Below are 17,571 nucleotides of genomic sequence, written 5' to 3'. Positions count from 1 at the left end.
ATCAGAGGAAAATGGTTCTAGTTGTATCCTTGGAAATCTGCAGTCAGATTCATTAACACTGGATTTAGTCTATTAAAAACTGTACATTTTCCCCTGAACCATACTCCATGATACTAGAGAAATAAATTTGCACAGGTAGTTTTATATTGACATTTCCTGGCTTTTTAATCCTAGTCTTTGCTTTCTGAAAAGTATTAATTGAGCCAATTTTCTCGCATGACAAAGAATCCACCAGTGTTAGTAAAACATGAGATTTTACTTTAATAGTGACAGAATTTTCATTCACATTTAGACTTGACTGAAAAATGTACATGATTTCTACTGTGTTACCCTGAATGAAAACTCTATCTGTCAATTTAAATAACTTTCACTCTTTTCTTATTCGTCATACAGCTTTTATCCCTTCAGACACCTTCTCTTTTTGATCTATATTCTACAACAAACCTCCCCAGCTTTAACTTTTCCATCTTTTCGAGATATGTTTTCTTGTATTTCGATTACCAGTGGCCTGGTGTTTCATTTGCTCTGGCTTTCTTTGTAACTTTTGTTACCTTATTTAGCCCTCGAAAACACCCACGGGGAATATTATCTCAGCACCTTATCAGAGCTGTAAAATTGAGGCTACATTCCTGATGTGCAATATGCTGTTGCAGTACCTTCATGAGGGCATTCTGCATACACCAGGTGAATATTTACTGATGTACTAGTGCAATAATGACCCACCTGCCTCTGCTCCTCTCTGGGGCACTTTCTGTCTATAGGGATCGGAATTAACGACAGTCTCTCTGTGCTGCCTGATGTCAGAGCTGAGAAAGGTGTCAAGGATATATAAGAGCCGTATTACTTGCCAGAAAGGAAGAGGGAAAAGGATACTCCAGAGCTAGATGCAAGCGTGGAATCGTTGCATGCACACTTCTTGCTAACCAAGAGGGCTTGCTGGCTTCTCCAGTCAGATCCGTGACCACAAAAAGGTAAATAATTTCCCCTTTTTCTTACTTTACCTGCAGTGCAACAGATGTGCTTTAGAAAAGCACAATATTCCCTATTATTAATCGAGAGCATTTTTCAGGAAAAGGCTAAGACAACTTCAGAGTAAACTGCACTGGGGACCACAATGTGAAACTGGGATATGACTGGGCAATGCAACCCAGAGAGAAGGGATAGGATTGAAACTACTGTCTGGAAAACAAGCATTTACTGCTGAGAGCTGTATTTCTGAAACTGAATTGTCTCACTAAACTTGAGGGGATCATTTTTCTCACTCTAGCCTGTGAAAAAACCTGCTCTTGATTTAGGACAGAATGGGCATCAATGATAGGACATACTGAAGAGTATTTGGGTTTGCTTTCAGTTTTGAATCATTGTTCTTTTCAGAAAGTTTGGAAGGAAAGATGTGCAACCTAAAGCTGTCAGTTTTCTTCATTGCACTTTCTGTCACTCTGAGCTGTTTGGAAGCTACACCTATTGAGAAGTGAGTAATAAATAATCATGTTCATTTCTTTTTAGGGGAAAAGATCGGATTATTGCATGAGTTGCTTTTGCTTTCATGTCTCAAATAATACAAAAATAGAGTTTTTCAAGCTCACTATTTTATTGTTGTTCAAAGATTACTGTCTGTGGCTGATGATCTATCTGATAGTACTTCCAAGAGACAAGGATGGATGTTGCCTGTAATGTCACAGCATACACTCTCAGGACTTAGTGAGGAAATGCCAGAACAACCAGCAGCAAAGACAAAAAGGTATTGATTTTCCTTGTTTCTTCCAGTCATATCAGATTGAATCATGAAGCAAACTTTGTTCCAGTGATATACTGCCACTTGAGACTCTGCTTCTGCTGTTATTCCTCAAAAAAAAAAAAAAAAAAAAGAGATTAAAATATCCTTCTACTAAATAGAGCTTTCCTGTAAGCATAAAGATCAGCTTTTCTGTAACATAAAGATCAAAGCATTCAGGGTAGAAAGTGAAATCCAGGGACAAAGTTGCAAATCATTTAATCACTTTATAATTATAACACTTTCATAAATTACAAAGGCTGCAAATACTACATTACCTTGAGAAGAACGGTGTATTTTGAAAGTTCCTTCTTTTTTTTAAAACTTTGTCAGATTTCCAAGCCCTGAAGGGGAAAAAAAAGAAAACATAGCCTTCTTAACAATACTACTGTTCTGCTAGAATGGAGTTATTTTATAGTACAAATGCTTTCGGTAAGTAAGCAATTTTTTAATCACAGAATTAAATATGAATTTAATCATGGGAAGAAGGAAAATAAGAAATTGGTTCTGATAGAATTTAACTTGTCTGAAATACATTCTCATTTATAAATTCATAAATTCAATTTCAGGCAACTTTTTAATGAATAAAAAACATTTCAAGATGTATTTGCAATTTGTACTAAAAGATAAGCAGCACTGAACTATTCTACTTTTCACAGAATCATCAAGGTTGGCAGAGACCTTCAAGTTCATCTAGTTTTGTCAGGTTCTTGAGTGAATGTCTTTCAATGACAATTCTGTTATGGATAAATTCAGTAAATACATATGTATATATAGTTGCCTGTTCTTCTCTCTCTGAATACATATATTAAAAATAATATTATATGACAATTTTTGTACCTTCCAATGTATTTTTATAATAGAGATGAAGTTCTCACATTTTTACAGCTATCACTTTAGAAAAAAATAAAAACCCCCAAAATAACTGCAATGCTCAAACACAAGGCATCACTTTCATGAGTGTGGTGTGCCTTATCTGCCTTTCTGGGGCTGAGAACCGTGTCTCACCGGGTGAATTTTCTCCTGGCAGCATATATTTATTTAAAGGCTACAGACCACACAGCTAAAAGAGTTGGTGGGTTCAGCCAGGCCAGACACGAGATAGAAACCCAGCAGCTTCCTGTAAGGGCTGGAGTTTTGAACTTGGGGTGTCAGGCCCTGATTTTGTAGCTTTAAGGAAATAGAGAATTCTGCCTCCACAAACAAAGCAGGATCTCCATGAGAACCAGTTGCTTTTTGAACCTCGTATGTAAATGAATTGATTAAAATCAATAGAAAGATGCATGAACATCAATGAGAGGTTATATCAAGCCCTATCCAACCATTTTCTTTTAATGCAATTACACATTTAATATATTAATTGCTTAAAAATTGCTGCCCATCTGCTAATGAAGAACCAGTATAATACAGACATTCACAGCTGCTGTTCCATTTGGATTCTTACATCAATACAAATAACTTCAAATATGACATTTTAGATTACAGATTTAGTAATCAATAAGCAAAGGAACATATTGGTAACTGCTCAGAGTTTGAAACTGGGAAATTGTTGCTCTTCACAGTAAATTTTAGCCACTGTCTAATATCTAACTCATGCTATATCAGCATGAAGACATCCAAGAAAATCAGCAATAACTCAGTAGGCAATCTCAGCAAGCCAGTATTTCTGTCTGAAGGAACAACACAGCAGTCTAAGAAACAAATTTGAAAACCCAAGCTCTCTCAAGCTAACCATTTTATTGTGATTAAAAAAAAACCCTCATGCTACATAAGTTTTACATGTGGTTCTGTAAATGGTCTGTTGGTTCAGATGATAAAATGTTCTTTTTAGATATGGATTCTTCCATGGACGCTCTTTAAAGTATCATTCAGCAAATGATTCTCTCCCACCACAACAGAACTTTCAAGCTGCTGGTGTTTCAAAAAAGATGGGGCAGATTTTCAGTAGATGAAATCTCTGTTTAGTCAGAGCTAAGTGGTAGAGGGACAGAGCTAAAGACCATCCTAAGTGGTAATGAAGTTGGCAGAAGCTGGCAATGCCTGCTACCTCTCATGATACGTGGTGCAGTTGGGAGAAAGAGTCTTTGGGTTTAATCCACTTGATGTGGACTGGAATATTACCACTCACTTCAGTGAGAGAGGGATATGATTCTGTGGGAACAAGAGAACTAAATAAATGTTAGTGATTATCATTATGTTAGTAATCCTCATGATATCAGCAAGAGCTCTAAATAGATTTAGAAGTTCAGCTGAAAGTTAAACATTTAGTCATTGCTTTCACTTAGTGTCTTACCTATACTATCATTACAGGTTTTCTAGATGTCATAAACTGCTGTGCAGGATATCAATAAAAATGACATATGACTGTTCAGGTCTCTGCATTTCAATAACCCCCATCATTAAAACTGATAATAACACCCAGCACAAGGATTTTTTTCAGGCACAAAGTAGGTGGTGGGAAGATTGTAATGTTCTTGTATTTGTGCACATATTAAAAGAACTCCCACATTAGCAGAGCTCAAGTGACTATGAGAAGTGGCACACACGATTGCTCATCATTTGACTTCATCTTGGCTCTCTTTGTTTCATCTTGGCAGTCACCAGCTGGAGAAGAGGAAATGCAACACTGCCACATGTGTGACACAGCGCTTGGCCGACTTCCTGGTCCGCTCCAGCAACAGCATCGGCGCGGTTTATTCACCTACAAACGTGGGCTCCAACACATATGGAAAGAGGGACACAGCAGGGCTATTAAGCAGAGAACCCCAAAACCATGCACAGCTTTACGGTGTTTAGATGGCTGCTGACACAGTTTTCATTAGAATCTCGGTTTTTAATGTATCAACAACCTCTTGGTCATTTATTACTTGTACAGTCTTACCAGTGCCTTGTTTTCTGTCTGTGTGTGGGTATGTGATTTATGTTCACCATTCCACTAGGCATGTACAACAACATGCATAGGCTATTCTTTCAACTCCATTAAGAACTCCAAAAATCTGTGCTTATTAAATTCCTTTGTAAAAATCTATCATGATAATAAATGGAAAAGTAATTGCAACAGGGTTTTTAATCATTATTATTACTACTATTATTATTATTATTAAAAGGACTAAAAAGATAATCCATTATGTGTATGTCTTTATAGTCACAGTTTGGTAAGAGAAAGAAATCATCTTAATTAAAGAACAACAAATATCAGAATGCTAGCAAAAGTTATGTCCTAATGAAAGTACAACAGAAGAATCTTTTGGTTTTGAAACATCTACAGCATCTTGTTTTGTACAACTGAAGGAACAGCTAGATGAGAAAAGATGCTGCATTGTGCACCATAATCATACAATTGTGCAGTTAACTGACTGGTCTGTTTCCACTACAACATACATCAATCAAGGAAAAGTGGTGCTGCAGCACAGACCTCTGTGCCTACTGAGCAGGGGATTTTAAGGATTTGCAATTCTTACTTTAAGATGGTATCAGTGAAATGTAAGCATAATGAGCATAAGTGCTTTTAAATATGAATGAGATAAAGCTCTGATAACAACCTAGCAGAAACTCCAGTCCTTGGGTATTCCTTTCCTTGAACTAAAATAACGAAGGGAAGAGAAAAAAACAATGAGTAGTTCAAGAACCAAAATGTATCATAGAAACTGGGTAATTTTTTGCACTGGCATACTTACATTCCTACCAAAATCCAGGGAAACTATTTTACAGATGGGCAGACCTTAATGAGAATCTGACAGTGTTATTTTCTCCTGTCTCAGCCCAGAATCAGTGCAGGCTTAAAAAATATGTTTTTTCCTTTCAATTGTTAAGGAAATTTTCATAGAGGTGACATCTTATATCACAGGAACGGCTGTTTTGTCCACACTTTCTCAGGGAAGGGTTCACTATTGTCTGAAAAACATTATTGTCCAATTATGAAAAACATTCAGCAGAACCTTAGTTCTGGAGAAGCAAATTAAAGTTTAATAACTGCCTTCAGTTGGTTTCTTTCTGTTATAAAGTATACTTAGGAAATAGAAACATTTTTGCTAAGTTCAAGGTTAAATGGCATATTCACTTCATTTCACAAAAAATACAGGGGAAAAAACATTACTGCACAGAATTCCTACTGTAAAAGAGTTACTAAGTACTCTCTTTATTGAGGAAAGTTTCAACCTTTATTAATGTTCTAATGGATATTAATTCTGAATTTTATTGAGAAAACCATTTATATGGTATTAAACCTGTCTAATATTTCTGCCAGCTTGAAATGCTTTTAATTCCAGTTACTTTTGAGTTTTGTTGCACATTCATCGTATGCTTAATTTGTTTTTCAATTAGAATATTTGTGTTTCAGAAAATAAATGAGAAAGTGAGAGGATGTCTTTGAAGTGTCACTGTGACATTGTTTGTACAGAGGATTAACCAAATGGAGTCGTTCCCTGGGGGTGGATGGTGATCTCTAGGCTGATCCCAACCTGGAATATGAGCAATGCTTTATGCACCAGATTTTGTTTTTTCAGCTACCATTTGACAAACCCCAACAAAGCACAGGTTTCCCATGCACAGGATCAGTGGAACTGGGTACATCGATTTTTGCCTTATGCACTCTTGAATCTGGTGGATTTGACACTAGCATGGTCAAACTATTTGGCAAATACTGAAAAATGTAACTCATATCCTAAATCAGTGAAACCAGGGAGAGAGAGAAGAGGGGGACCGTCTCACCTGTCTTCAGCTCCTCTTTGTCTAACCAGTTGTCAGTGCTCTCCTGCTATTTGGTGGAGGAAGACAGCTACTTCCAATTCATCCCATCTTAGACATCTATTTTAGGACGGGATTAATCACTCCTGAAGTGCCTCTATTTTTTCATTGATGATATAGAGTGTCTAGACAATTAGCAGAAAATGAGCACTTAACTTTAAGATAACTAGAGTTAGGTGACAGGAATCTCATCTGCATTTGGTATGAACTGTTCAAACTAAAATAAAAGAGAGAAAATTTGGTAAAAACCCCACACCTCCAACACCTCAGACTCCAAATCAACTCTTTTTCTGAGCTATGTTAGTTAATTCATCAGCCAGATCATCTTGAGAAACTTCCTTCAGTGAGACTTGTTTCCCCACATACTCCCTTGAGAACACAACTCTGCTCCCCTGCCTCCTGCTGTTAACTGCACTGAGGCCTCTTAGAGCAGAAGGATCAAGCTGTAGTAAGTCTGGATACAAGCACAATCCTGAGCGAATGAGCCAGGAAAAGAGTGGATTGAAAAGGAAAAAAGTAAATAAATAAATAAATAAGTCAATCAATAATAAGCATTTAAGCATTACTTCATCAGCTCCACAAGCAGCATAACCAGAATTTTCAGAATATGAAGGAGAAAATAAGTGTCTCTGTGCATTTCTGTAAATCCCAGTATGTATTGCTCTGCCTCTTCAGGGATGTAAATATTACTTGAGAATCAAGTTTTACATAGCTTGAGTTCTTTTTCAATTCATCTGGATTTCCTACATCTTTCAGAGAGCATGCAAGCAAACAAAAAATACAAAAGAGGAAAATTAAGAATACAGACAATGTGATAAACATGGCTATATTCCCTTTAAAAAACTAAAAATACCAAATCTCTGGTTTTTACTGTGTTCTATTAAGTTGTGTTTTTAAAAAAAGCAGAAAAAGGACATAATATTGAATTTCACAAAATGAGAAGGGGAAGAATAAAAGTCATCAAACAAGCAAAAGGAATATGAAAAAAAAAGATTGTAGGAACATGAAGGATGTTTTAAATGGAGTAGTGGGCCCTAGGGTCTAATATTTCTTAGGAACTATGACAGCTCCATAAAAGACAGGATTTATATTTTTTCATGATGAATAGAGTTGAGGAAAGAAATTTATTTCACTTGTAAAAGCTTAGGCTAAAACTAAGAAAGCACACAATATTCATGGAAAATAAAATGTATTTTACTGAATAGTAAATTTGGAATTAATAGTTTCAATTTCTATTAAACAAATTAGCTATTTTTCAAATAAATAGGTTTCTTGATGAGAGTTGACAAACACTAGGTTGACAAGGCTTCCATTCACTTTCAATGGGATTAGTTATTAGAAAATCTGGATTTTACTGAATGGCTTTCTAAACTATTTGAAAGGTAATATATTGATAACCTGAATAAAACCCTTTTCCTATAATGCACTACTGAATATCTTCAGTAGCTGCCATCTACACTCTCTAGATTTATGCTGGGTTTGAGTCAACAAGCTCATTTGCAAATACAGTTTGACAGGTATGGTAGACGTTTTGTTCCGAGCTCGAAGGGTAAGTAATTTTGTTGTCTTGGTTCATTATCATATAGAAAAGGGACAGCTCTGCACTGCTCTAGCAATGCAATGAGCAAAAAGCTGTGGTTAGGAATGACACATCTCCTTGCTCTATACAGAATAATGGTTGAAGTCACATGAAACAGAATCTTTCTACGGGATGTGGCAACTTCTGTTCGAATCATCCTACTGTTATCTCTGTTTTTCCACACTCAGAAAAAATCCCACACTAAAAACCAAAATATTTTTGTGGAGCTGTGTAAGGCTCCAGAACCAGACTCAAACTCAGACCTGAAATCCACCATTTAAACTAAGCTTTGGTTTAGGAACAAAAATCTGGATTCTCGAGTTTTCCTGAAAACTTTAGACAGATTGGTTTCCAGCTACAATTGCTACAAAAACTATTTATACTTAATTAGAGTCAGTAAAAACTTTTTTCTCTAAAACCTATCTTAAAATCAAAATGCTAACAAAGACGTCTCAAACTAGGAATCGTACATGCCATGAAAAGCTAAAAGTCATGTTATCAAAAGCTCACTAAAGAATGAGACAGTGATGATAAAACAATAGTTAAATCTGCTGTTCATTGTGCAAGAAATTGTCTCCCTGAATGCTAAAACACCTGAATATAAAGAACAAATTCAAATGCATTCTAATCCTAACAATAGTGCTGACTTGAGTAACAATCATGCCATAAAGTCCCTATTTCCTAGAAATGTTTTTAAAAATACAAAATAGGTTAAATTATTCAAATTAAGAATCTTAGACCTGCCCCTACTATAACTTTTTTCCTTTCCACCTTAAAAGACTCTTTTGGATCCTGAGTTAGAGACAATGAAACTGTTTCTTACAGGCTCTTTTACAATATCTTTAATATAAATAATGATAGCACAGGTAACCTGACATCTGCTGCATAACAGCTAGTGACATTTATTATTTTGCTTTTCAAAAGGAATTAATATACTGGGACGTATCAAAATAATTGGAGTTGTAATAAATAAACCATTACACATGTGAATTTAAACTGTTGGAATCCATTTTAAATGAAGTGCTACTCAATATGATTAAAATAGCACTAAAGCCAGAACCAGCTTATTATTATTTACACTCTCAACAGAGGCAGATCACTTTTTTTCAAGCAGAATCAGTCCTTATTCATTAAGCAGTCCCTTTGGAAGGAGTCAGAGTGGGACTTGCTTCCACTGGGGAATTGTGCTAAAATTTAAGCAGCCTGTGATAGATTGTCAGTCCAGCACTGAGGAAGCTGAGCTACTTAGCCCTCAGAATATGGGGCATTTTTAAATGTCATTCTTGAATGAGCTCACTACCTGTGTTGCATGTCAAACTAGCCATACAACAGAGAAAGGGTTTTTTTGTAATTTATTTGTTTGTTTTACAGAAGGAAGAAAGAAATAAAGGGGTCATAAAACTGGAGGAGGGGATAAATAATGTTAAGGTTGCAAAATACATAAATCCGTTTTCCAGGATCAGTAAGCAACTGGCAGCCATTTTTTAACTTCTAAGTTGTCTGCTATGCTGTGGTACAGGAAGGAGAGAGGAAAAACTAAGATTGTGGGGCAGAATATTCTTTTTCTCAGAGAAAATACAAATCTGAGGCAGCCTGAGACAGTGGAAGATAGTCGAATGGATCTCAGAGGAAAGATTATCTCACTGCTCCAAGTACTGGCTCTGACTTCAGAAGGATCACAGTGATATTAGAATCACAGAAACATTTAGGTTGGAAAGGACTAAGATTATCAAGTCCAACTATTAATCCAGCAAGTCCCTAAATGTCACTTCCACATGTTTTTTGAGCACTTCCAGGGATGATGACTCCACCACTTCCCCTGGGCAGCCTGTTACAGGGCTTGATAACCCTTTTGCTGAAGACATTATTCCTAATATCCAGGACATCTAAACTTCCTCTGGTGCAACTTGAGGCCATTTCCTCTTGCCCTATTACTTGTTACTTAGGAGGAGTCTGATGATCACCTGGCTACAACCTCCTTTCAGGGAGTTGTAGACAGCAATGAGGTCCTCCTTGAGCCTCCTTTTCTCCAGTTTAAACACCCCCAGCTCCCTCAGCCTCTCCTCGCAGGACTTGTGCTCCAGACCCTCCCCCAGCTCCGTGCCCTTGCCTGGACATGCTCCAGCCCCTCAGTGTCCTTCTTGCAGTGAGGGGCCTGGACCCAAACACAGCACTCAAGGTGCAGCCTCACTGAATACAGTGGGACAATCCCTGCCCTAGTCCTGCTGGCCACAATATTGCATATCCAAGCCAGGATGCCACTGGCCTCCTTGGCAACACACCTTGTGGCCAACCTCATTCTGTTGTTCTCAGCCCATCAACCTCGCCTGTCCAGGACTTACTGAGGGAGGACTTACTAAAAACATTATTCTTAAGTCCACAGTTACTTGCTGTTAATTATATTTTTTTTTAACAGGAGACCTTTTCCCAAATCAAAAAGCAAATATTGCTGAAAATTCTTCCTACAATTTTTTTCCCCAGTATTGCAGTAGCCCTTTTCCAAGGCCTGATGAATACATTCTGCCTGCTAACATGCAGCTTACACAATGGGAACAAAGCCAGACCAGATATCAGTGTGTTTGGAAAAGACCTAATGGAAGTGTTTTTAGATTAATCCAGAGAATGTAAAAACTAAAGAAACCTAACTCAGTGCTATAAATTTATTTCTGGGAGAAAAACAGGTTGCTTTTCTCTTTGTTCATTCTGTGTTTTCCCAGCTCAAATCCAGGCAGATGAAGCACAGCCCTGATGGAATCAGTACCAGTTCTATAAACACACTAAGCGAGCCTAACGCACAGCACAGAACTACTAAACCATGGTGTCTGGAATTGAACGACTGCAGAATAAGTCTCTGCTTCATCCTAGTATTCTTCCTTTTCATTCCACACCTTAGCAAATATAACTTCTGTGAATCACCACTCACAGCTGTGAACAAAAGTAATTTTAACCCCAAATTTTTCCACCTTTTTTACATTAAACAATTGGCACTGGAGATGAATGATTTCTACCAAGTACACCCTAAGCATCAAAGAATCACAGAATTTCCTGAGTTGGCAGGGACCCATGAGAATCATCAAAATCCTCCTCCTGGCTCTGCAGAGAACAACCCCAAGAATCCCACCATGTGCCCGAATGCATTGTCCAAATGCTTCTTGAGCTCTATAAGGCTTGGTGCTGTGACCACCTCCCTGCGGAGCCTGTTCCAGTGCCCAGCCACCCTCTGGGTGAAGAGCCTTTTCCTAATATCCAACCTAAACCTCTCCTTACACAGCTTCATATGTACCACTTTCAGCTGGTCAGCCTTAACATCTGAAAGGAAGCTGTGCTCTGGAAGATAGTTAAGACAGGGTTTTTTCCAGAACAGTGTGCTGCAAAAAAAGACATCCCTGTGTCCCTAGAAGGGTATACATGAGTTCAGGCCTCAATCCAGCAGACACAGTAAAAAAAAAAAAAAAAGACACAGATGACAGGTGGGCACAGGGGCCCACCTGTCATCTTCCAGCACTTCCCTAATTTCATCATCATTTTGCACCCCAGAATCCTCAGCAAAGATATGCCCACAGATCATCCTAAATAGGGACTTTGCTACAGAACTTTCCAATCGTTTTTCCAGAAAGATCACTCCCATCAGGAGGGATGTTTCCCCTCTCACTGCAGAGCACAGCACAAGAGAACCTGAACTTCAGATGCCTTCCTCCGTACTGTTGGAGGTTACAGGCTGCCTCTAGGAAGTGCTGCTCGAACTGGTGGTCCTGTAACAGCTAAATCTCTTCCTTTTTAAGGCATTATGACTTTCCAGCCTGGCTTTTTCTCCTTTTTTCTTTCCCCTTCTTGTTTTGGGAAAGTTTGAAGGGAGGAAAGAATCAGTGAACTCAACGTTGCTTTGAAAACAGCACAGCACAGATAGGAAAAGCGGCCAGGGGAAAGGATAACAGAATGTTTTCCAAATCTGCAGACAGACACAGCTTCACACAGATTCCCAGTCACAAGGACAGCCTGGCTTGAATGTACAACTCAAGCAGCCATGCAGAAACAACATGGATTCATCCAGTGACCACATCAGGCAACATGGTACAAAAGAGTTTTCCAACACTGAGGTCAAAACCAAAATTTTGAAAAAGAGGGTGAATACATTTTTGTTGCTTAAAAACATATTTTGGCCAAAAGTCACAGACACTTTCACAGACTTGTATCAAAGTTTTCAACCTTAACAAACCTGTAGTCTCCTTCAAAAGCATTCTACCACACATTAGGTAGGTATTTCATAATTCATTTAACAAACTAGAGGGCACATATATTTCTGATGTGATTTTTCAGAAAAGTAACAATTATGTTAAGATCACTATCAAGTACAAAACATAGAATCATGGGATATCCTGAGCTGGAAGGGACCCACAAGGATCACTGAAGTCCAACTTCTGGACCTGCACAGGACAGCTCCAAGAATCCCACCATGCGCCCGAGAGCATTTTCCAAATGCTTCTTTCTACAAAACCTGGCTAGGAGAAGAAACACTTGCAAACCAGGAAATAACTTCTGAGTCAATTTAAAACCCCAAAACAATGTTGTTTCAGATCACTTGGATCACTAATAAGAGCAAACCTGAGATTTGTGAGAGTTCTGCAGCACGGCAGCAGCAAAACAGCCTTGGCATTCAGGCCATTTCATTCACACACTGCGTATATCTGTGTGCATGCACACGAGTAAACATAGCACAAGAAAAATTCTGCAGCTTCAGATAAATAGGAATTTCCTCTTTGCTTTTCATTTGTGGCAAAACACACTGAAGTTCCCAGTTTCTGCTGGGAGTCAGCTGAATAACCCAACATTTTATAATTTATAATAGTACTGCCAGAACTAATATCAAAATTTATTTTTATCTTTTTGACAAATTCTTTTTGTCAAAATTTTCTATGAGGAGTGCCAAAATAATAAGAATATCAAAAGAGTTTTAAATCAGGACACATGTTATTACCTGGTTTGGGAGACAGGGAGGAGTGAGATAAGAAGCATAATTTATTAATATTGTGATCATCAGCCTTGCAGGTAAAGTAGGAAAAAATGAAGGATAGCATGATGCAATGCAGGAGGCACCTAATCAGCATCCTGGAAAACATCCCAGAGATGTAAGTGAATATAGAGAACAGCTAAGGTAAAGGGAACTCTATAGGTGGTAGAGCTAACTTTGGCATTTTTGAGACCAAAATGCATCTTAGGGACTCAACAGCACAAGAAATAACACTTTTGTCTGACTCTCAGAACTCAAAGAAGATCATATGCTTTGGACTGGTTTTCTACACAGGAATTAGCTTCATTCTAGAGGTGAAAATCTCAGTTTCTTCATTTAATCATCATATTAGGTAACAAGTTTGAGTAAAGGCTGCAGGATTTAGCCTACTGCTAGTACATGTCTATGGAAAGAATCAAGACTGTGCATGTTTTAAGAAATTGTTTTCTTTACCCTCTATTCAGCATCACACGCAAGAGACACAAGTGACATCAATCAATGGTCATAAATTTTACTTTTTGTGCATTACACTGTATTTATTTATATATCCTGAAAGGGACTGGAGATTGGGTAGATGACTAATGCTTAGGTTATAAATTGCTCAGAGGAGAAAACTAAACATAACTGAACTTCCTCCTCATACAAATACATCCATCACATTCTAATAATATGAAGTGCAGTTCTAATCAAAACTGATCTGAACATTTTTTTCAATCCAGGTATCTGCATCCAATGCATATTCACTCACACAGTAAGACTCTTGAGTTTGTTGGGTTGTATTACTACAGAATTAAAGACCTAGAGAACTAGCATAAATCTCTGTGGCATCAACTTTTCTTGTGTCTTCCATATCCCATAAAATCTCTGTTTCCCCTTCAAAGTTTGCATAATATCTGATCACTGAAACCAAAATATTCATCAATTGAGTTGCTACAGACTGTGAACTTGTTATTTTACGTGCTGGGTGCCACTCTGTGTCTCACAATCTCTCTTTGAAATATCTGTTTAAAAAATGCCTGGCGTTTCAAACTGAAAAAGATAAGCTGGAGACAAGACCTAAAGAAATTGCGTGCCTGTCTCATCGTTTCCCATGGTGTTTCACCCTCAAACCTATTAAACACTGCTCATAAATAAACACTGTTAAATATTTCACTGTAAGCAGGCAAGGATGTAGACATACAAATTACAATGGTGGTGTGACAATCTACTTATAAAGCCATTTTCTTTGGGCAATGTGTTTTGCTATGACTGTCAGAGTACTGCGGAATTCTTCTTTGCAAACCAGCAAGTTTGATAGTGAAATCCACGTAAGTCTTCAGACTTTCCAAAGCAAAACTGAGTAACAAAGTCACACACATCACATATCAGGCAATGTTTAAATACAAAGCCAGTTCAAAAAAAAAGCCCAAGTACACAAGCATACGATAAAGCAGGAATATTTTGTATAGGGATATATCACCCATTATCATTCTGTTTAACCTCTTACTGCATCTACTTGCATTAGTCACTTACACACTCTTTAAACCTGTGTCCTTTTCCCCCCCTTTCTATATAATGCTTTTACTTTTCAATGCATAAAGGCTATTGTTGCAGCCAGAGAACACTCCCATTGCACTCATCTATGCCCAATATGCAACAAATAGTAATAAGACAAACTTCTCTGGTTGATATGACCCCTGCTCTCCTGTCCCTGCAGCCTCTTGTCCCCACACCCTTGTAGAGACTCACGGCAGCTATCCTGCTATGCTGAGTTTTAGCACAAATACGTTACTTGAAATATATAAATCAGTGCCACCTGCAATAGGATTCAGCAGCGATCAGTTGCTACTGTCCAAGGAATCAAAAGGAAACAGAAGTGGCCAGACTGGCTGCACACTTGAATACAATTACACAGCTGAAGTCATACACAAGTATAATTGTTATACCCCAAAGGAAAGAAAAAATACCAGTTTTCCAGTGAAGCACAGAACAGCGTCAATTTCCACAAATGAGGCTTAGCCTTAACTGGACAGGGAATGATTGCTCTGAGCCTGTGATATGACAAGAACATGAAAGTCACTTCTGATGGCAAGGCAGAAGGGACCCAGTGCTCTCATCACCTCCCCATTACCAAAACCGACCCCTTCCTCCCTTCTACCTCCACATCACCAGTTCCTCACTGGCAAGCCATGGGGTACTGATGGCCACCCACACTCACCCTTGCTCCAGGCTGCACCTGACAGATGGCTTAGAACTGACTAAGAGCTGCAGCCCCACACTGCCTGGAGAGTTCTTCACTCCTCCCACACCCAGGTCCACTCTCTCCAGCAGAGCAGCAACGTCCAAACTCAGTGTTCCAGCTGCTCATCTCTCTTTCAAAGAAAACTTAAGAATAAAAGCAGCTGTGAGTCAGGAAGACAGCCAAGTTTGTTTGCCCTTGAAAGGAGGTGGTCACACACAGTGAAAGACAAAATGAGCAGAGAACTCCTAAGGAAATACATCCACCCTAATATCTCCTCTAGGTATTAGTCAAAAGCTCCACAAGCTGGGCAGTCAGACACCATTGTCACAATTGAGGTAAATTTCGTTTGTGCTTTTTCAACACAAATAAAGGGAGCCCCAACCTAAGGGCAAACACATTGCCAAGGTGGAAACACCTTACCAATGTGCCGAGGTTCCCTCTCACTGTGTGTAGGGTCAAGTAGTTCCTTTACGTAGTGCCAGAAACCTCCTCAGAATATAGAGGCAATTTCTATAAGCAGCAGGGCCAGCAAAGAAGGCTTAAAATGCTTAAAACAAGTTTCAGAGACAGAAACTGAGATCATACACATATGTGTACATTTGCAATAAAACCCATAGCTGACTCCTGCAAGTCAGCAGAAGGCATTTCCACAGAATAAAACTTTTGGAAAACAGAGAAGACAAGGGCTAAATACTTGGAGAGCAGGAAAAATGTTTTCTTCCTGAGGTCACCCCTAAAATGTGAAAAATTGAGTCAGAGAAGCCTGGTTACCCCCCACTTTCTCTTGAAAATTTCAGATGCTGCAGCTGTTGTAGGCTGTAAAGAGAGTGAAAGACAAGGACACCTTCACACTGTGAACCCTCTGGCCAGAAATAACTTCCAGGTAGATAACAGTGCAGAGAGTAAAACACACTTTAATTCTCAGCATGCATGTGGCTCATCCACCAGGGCCCAAGCATCCCCACATTCCTTTGCCACCTTCCTTCTACCATGAGAGCAGTTTGGAACTGTCCTTGCTGCTTCTGCAGACATAGTCCATGGGAGTCAGCAACAGGGCTGAGATTCACCCTCTCGCTCTCAGTGAGGGACTGACTGGGGTCACCAGTTTCAGTCCATGGTTGTCATTCAACACCTTTGTCATGGAAAAGGGAAAGACAATCTCAAGGATCCTGAAGCAACACTCGGGCTGCCTGGAAATCTGAAAGTCCTCATCTTCCCTGCTTCTGCCATCAAGGCTGACAAGATAAAAGAAATACAGACATATGGAAAGGCATTTAGTGAATTCATAGATACACATGAGCTCATTCCTTTCTTACAGGTGTCCCTGATCTTGCACTGAACTCCTATTTTCTCCATTAGCCACTATCTCAACAACCAACGTGCACTGCTCAGGCCATCAAGGAAGTGATGCTACCTAGTAGGGAACTACTAAGATGGTTGTGAATGTGGAAAAGCCCTTCTTTATTATCACTGTGGGTCTGTTCTTCAGAGATACTCTTCCAAGCCTTCGACTTTTGTTTAATCAGACTGAATCATAAAGTTTTCTTACTGAACTAAAAATCCAGTAATAACAAATTTGCTACAGATTAACAAACTCACTCCCTGTACGAAATATCAGCAATGAGAATCAACATAACTGATTAATAAAAGTCAAGCTGTATCCAATGCAGGGCAAACAATAACTCTATAGATTTTTGTATCTTATGGCTACAGGTTTCAGAAGAGCACAGTCCAGCACAATTAGTGGAAAGGCTCAGGTGGGGGAGAGGAGGTAGGAAATAATCAAAACACTATCAAAACACAAATAAAAGCCTCGGTTAATGTAATTAAACAGTAGGAAGGGCTAAAGGGTCCTCAAGACTGTGATCATTTTTGGGGGATGTGAAGAATTAAAATAACTCCTAATATTATTTAGCTTCAGAGCTTACATTACAGGCATAGCAAAAGAAAGCAAAGAAAAAGAAAAAGCACTAGGCAATGAAATGTTAATAGAAGTTATATATAGCTCTTAATAAAAAGAAAACAATGATATGAAAAGTAGGTGAGCTAGAGAAAGGAGCAGTTATATAGGGGGGAAAAAGAAATTTGAAAACAAGCTGAAATTGAGAATAGTAATATAATTCTTCAGCACACAGCCTGGAGAACAGAAAGATACCCCAGAGGCTGTTTTTATACCCTGAATACCCACAGTAAAGGCAAGAAAAGTTAAACTGGAAGAGATATTCAAAGGATATAGAAAGTGA

The 17,571-nt window shown here is 38.5% G+C and overlaps 2 protein-coding genes across 7 annotated transcripts in view; one reads left to right on the top strand and one right to left on the bottom strand.

The window, feature by feature from the left end:
* The window catches only part of SLCO1A2 (solute carrier organic anion transporter family member 1A2), a 44,994-nt gene extending 29,582 nt beyond the window's left edge, over positions 1–15,412 (bottom strand). Inside the window, exons 1-4 of one of the 6 annotated variants that reach the window (XM_017736721.1) lie at positions 15,305–15,412; positions 15,054–15,137; positions 2,053–2,118; positions 1,587–1,845 (exon numbers count right to left, since the gene is read on the bottom strand). The gene's annotated coding sequence lies outside the window, so the exon portion shown is untranslated. Of the gene's footprint in view, positions 1–723; positions 902–1,586; positions 1,846–2,052; positions 2,119–15,053; positions 15,138–15,304 lie in introns of those variants that run through there. The other 5 variants (XM_017736719.1, XM_017736720.1, XM_017736722.1 and 2 more) reach the window with 5 other exon arrangements.
* IAPP (islet amyloid polypeptide) lies at positions 388–4,895 on the top strand. Its single transcript, XM_017736725.1, has 5 exons — positions 388–684; positions 805–971; positions 1,375–1,471; positions 1,607–1,741; positions 4,372–4,895. Exons 3-5 carry the CDS (start codon positions 1,392–1,394, stop codon positions 4,568–4,570), a joined length of 414 nt encoding a protein of 137 aa, XP_017592214.1. The 5' UTR covers positions 388–684; positions 805–971; positions 1,375–1,391; the 3' UTR covers positions 4,571–4,895.
* Positions 15,413–17,571: the final 2,159 nt, after the last annotated feature.

The sequence above is a fragment of the Corvus brachyrhynchos genome, unplaced genomic scaffold (assembly GCF_000691975.1).
Source record: "Corvus brachyrhynchos isolate BGI_N302 unplaced genomic scaffold, ASM69197v1 scaffold246, whole genome shotgun sequence".
Lineage (NCBI taxonomy): Eukaryota > Metazoa > Chordata > Aves > Passeriformes > Corvidae > Corvus > Corvus brachyrhynchos.
Note: the sequence above shows the minus strand (reverse complement) of the source record. Positions and strands in the feature narration are given on the sequence as shown.

What these genes read in the sequence shown, in the direction of transcription:
- IAPP (XM_017736725.1), top strand. Translation starts at nt 1,392, where the DNA reads ATGTGCAACCTAAAGCTGTCAGTTTTCTTCATTGCACTTTCTGTCACT. An exon ending in GAAGCTACACCTATTGAGAA is followed by an intron (nt 1,472 to 1,606) that starts GTGAGTAATAAA and finishes TGTTGTTCAAAG; the next exon opens with ATTACTGTCTGTGGCTGATG. An exon ending in CCAGCAGCAAAGACAAAAAG is followed by an intron (nt 1,742 to 4,371) that starts GTATTGATTTTC and finishes TCATCTTGGCAG; the next exon opens with TCACCAGCTGGAGAAGAGGA.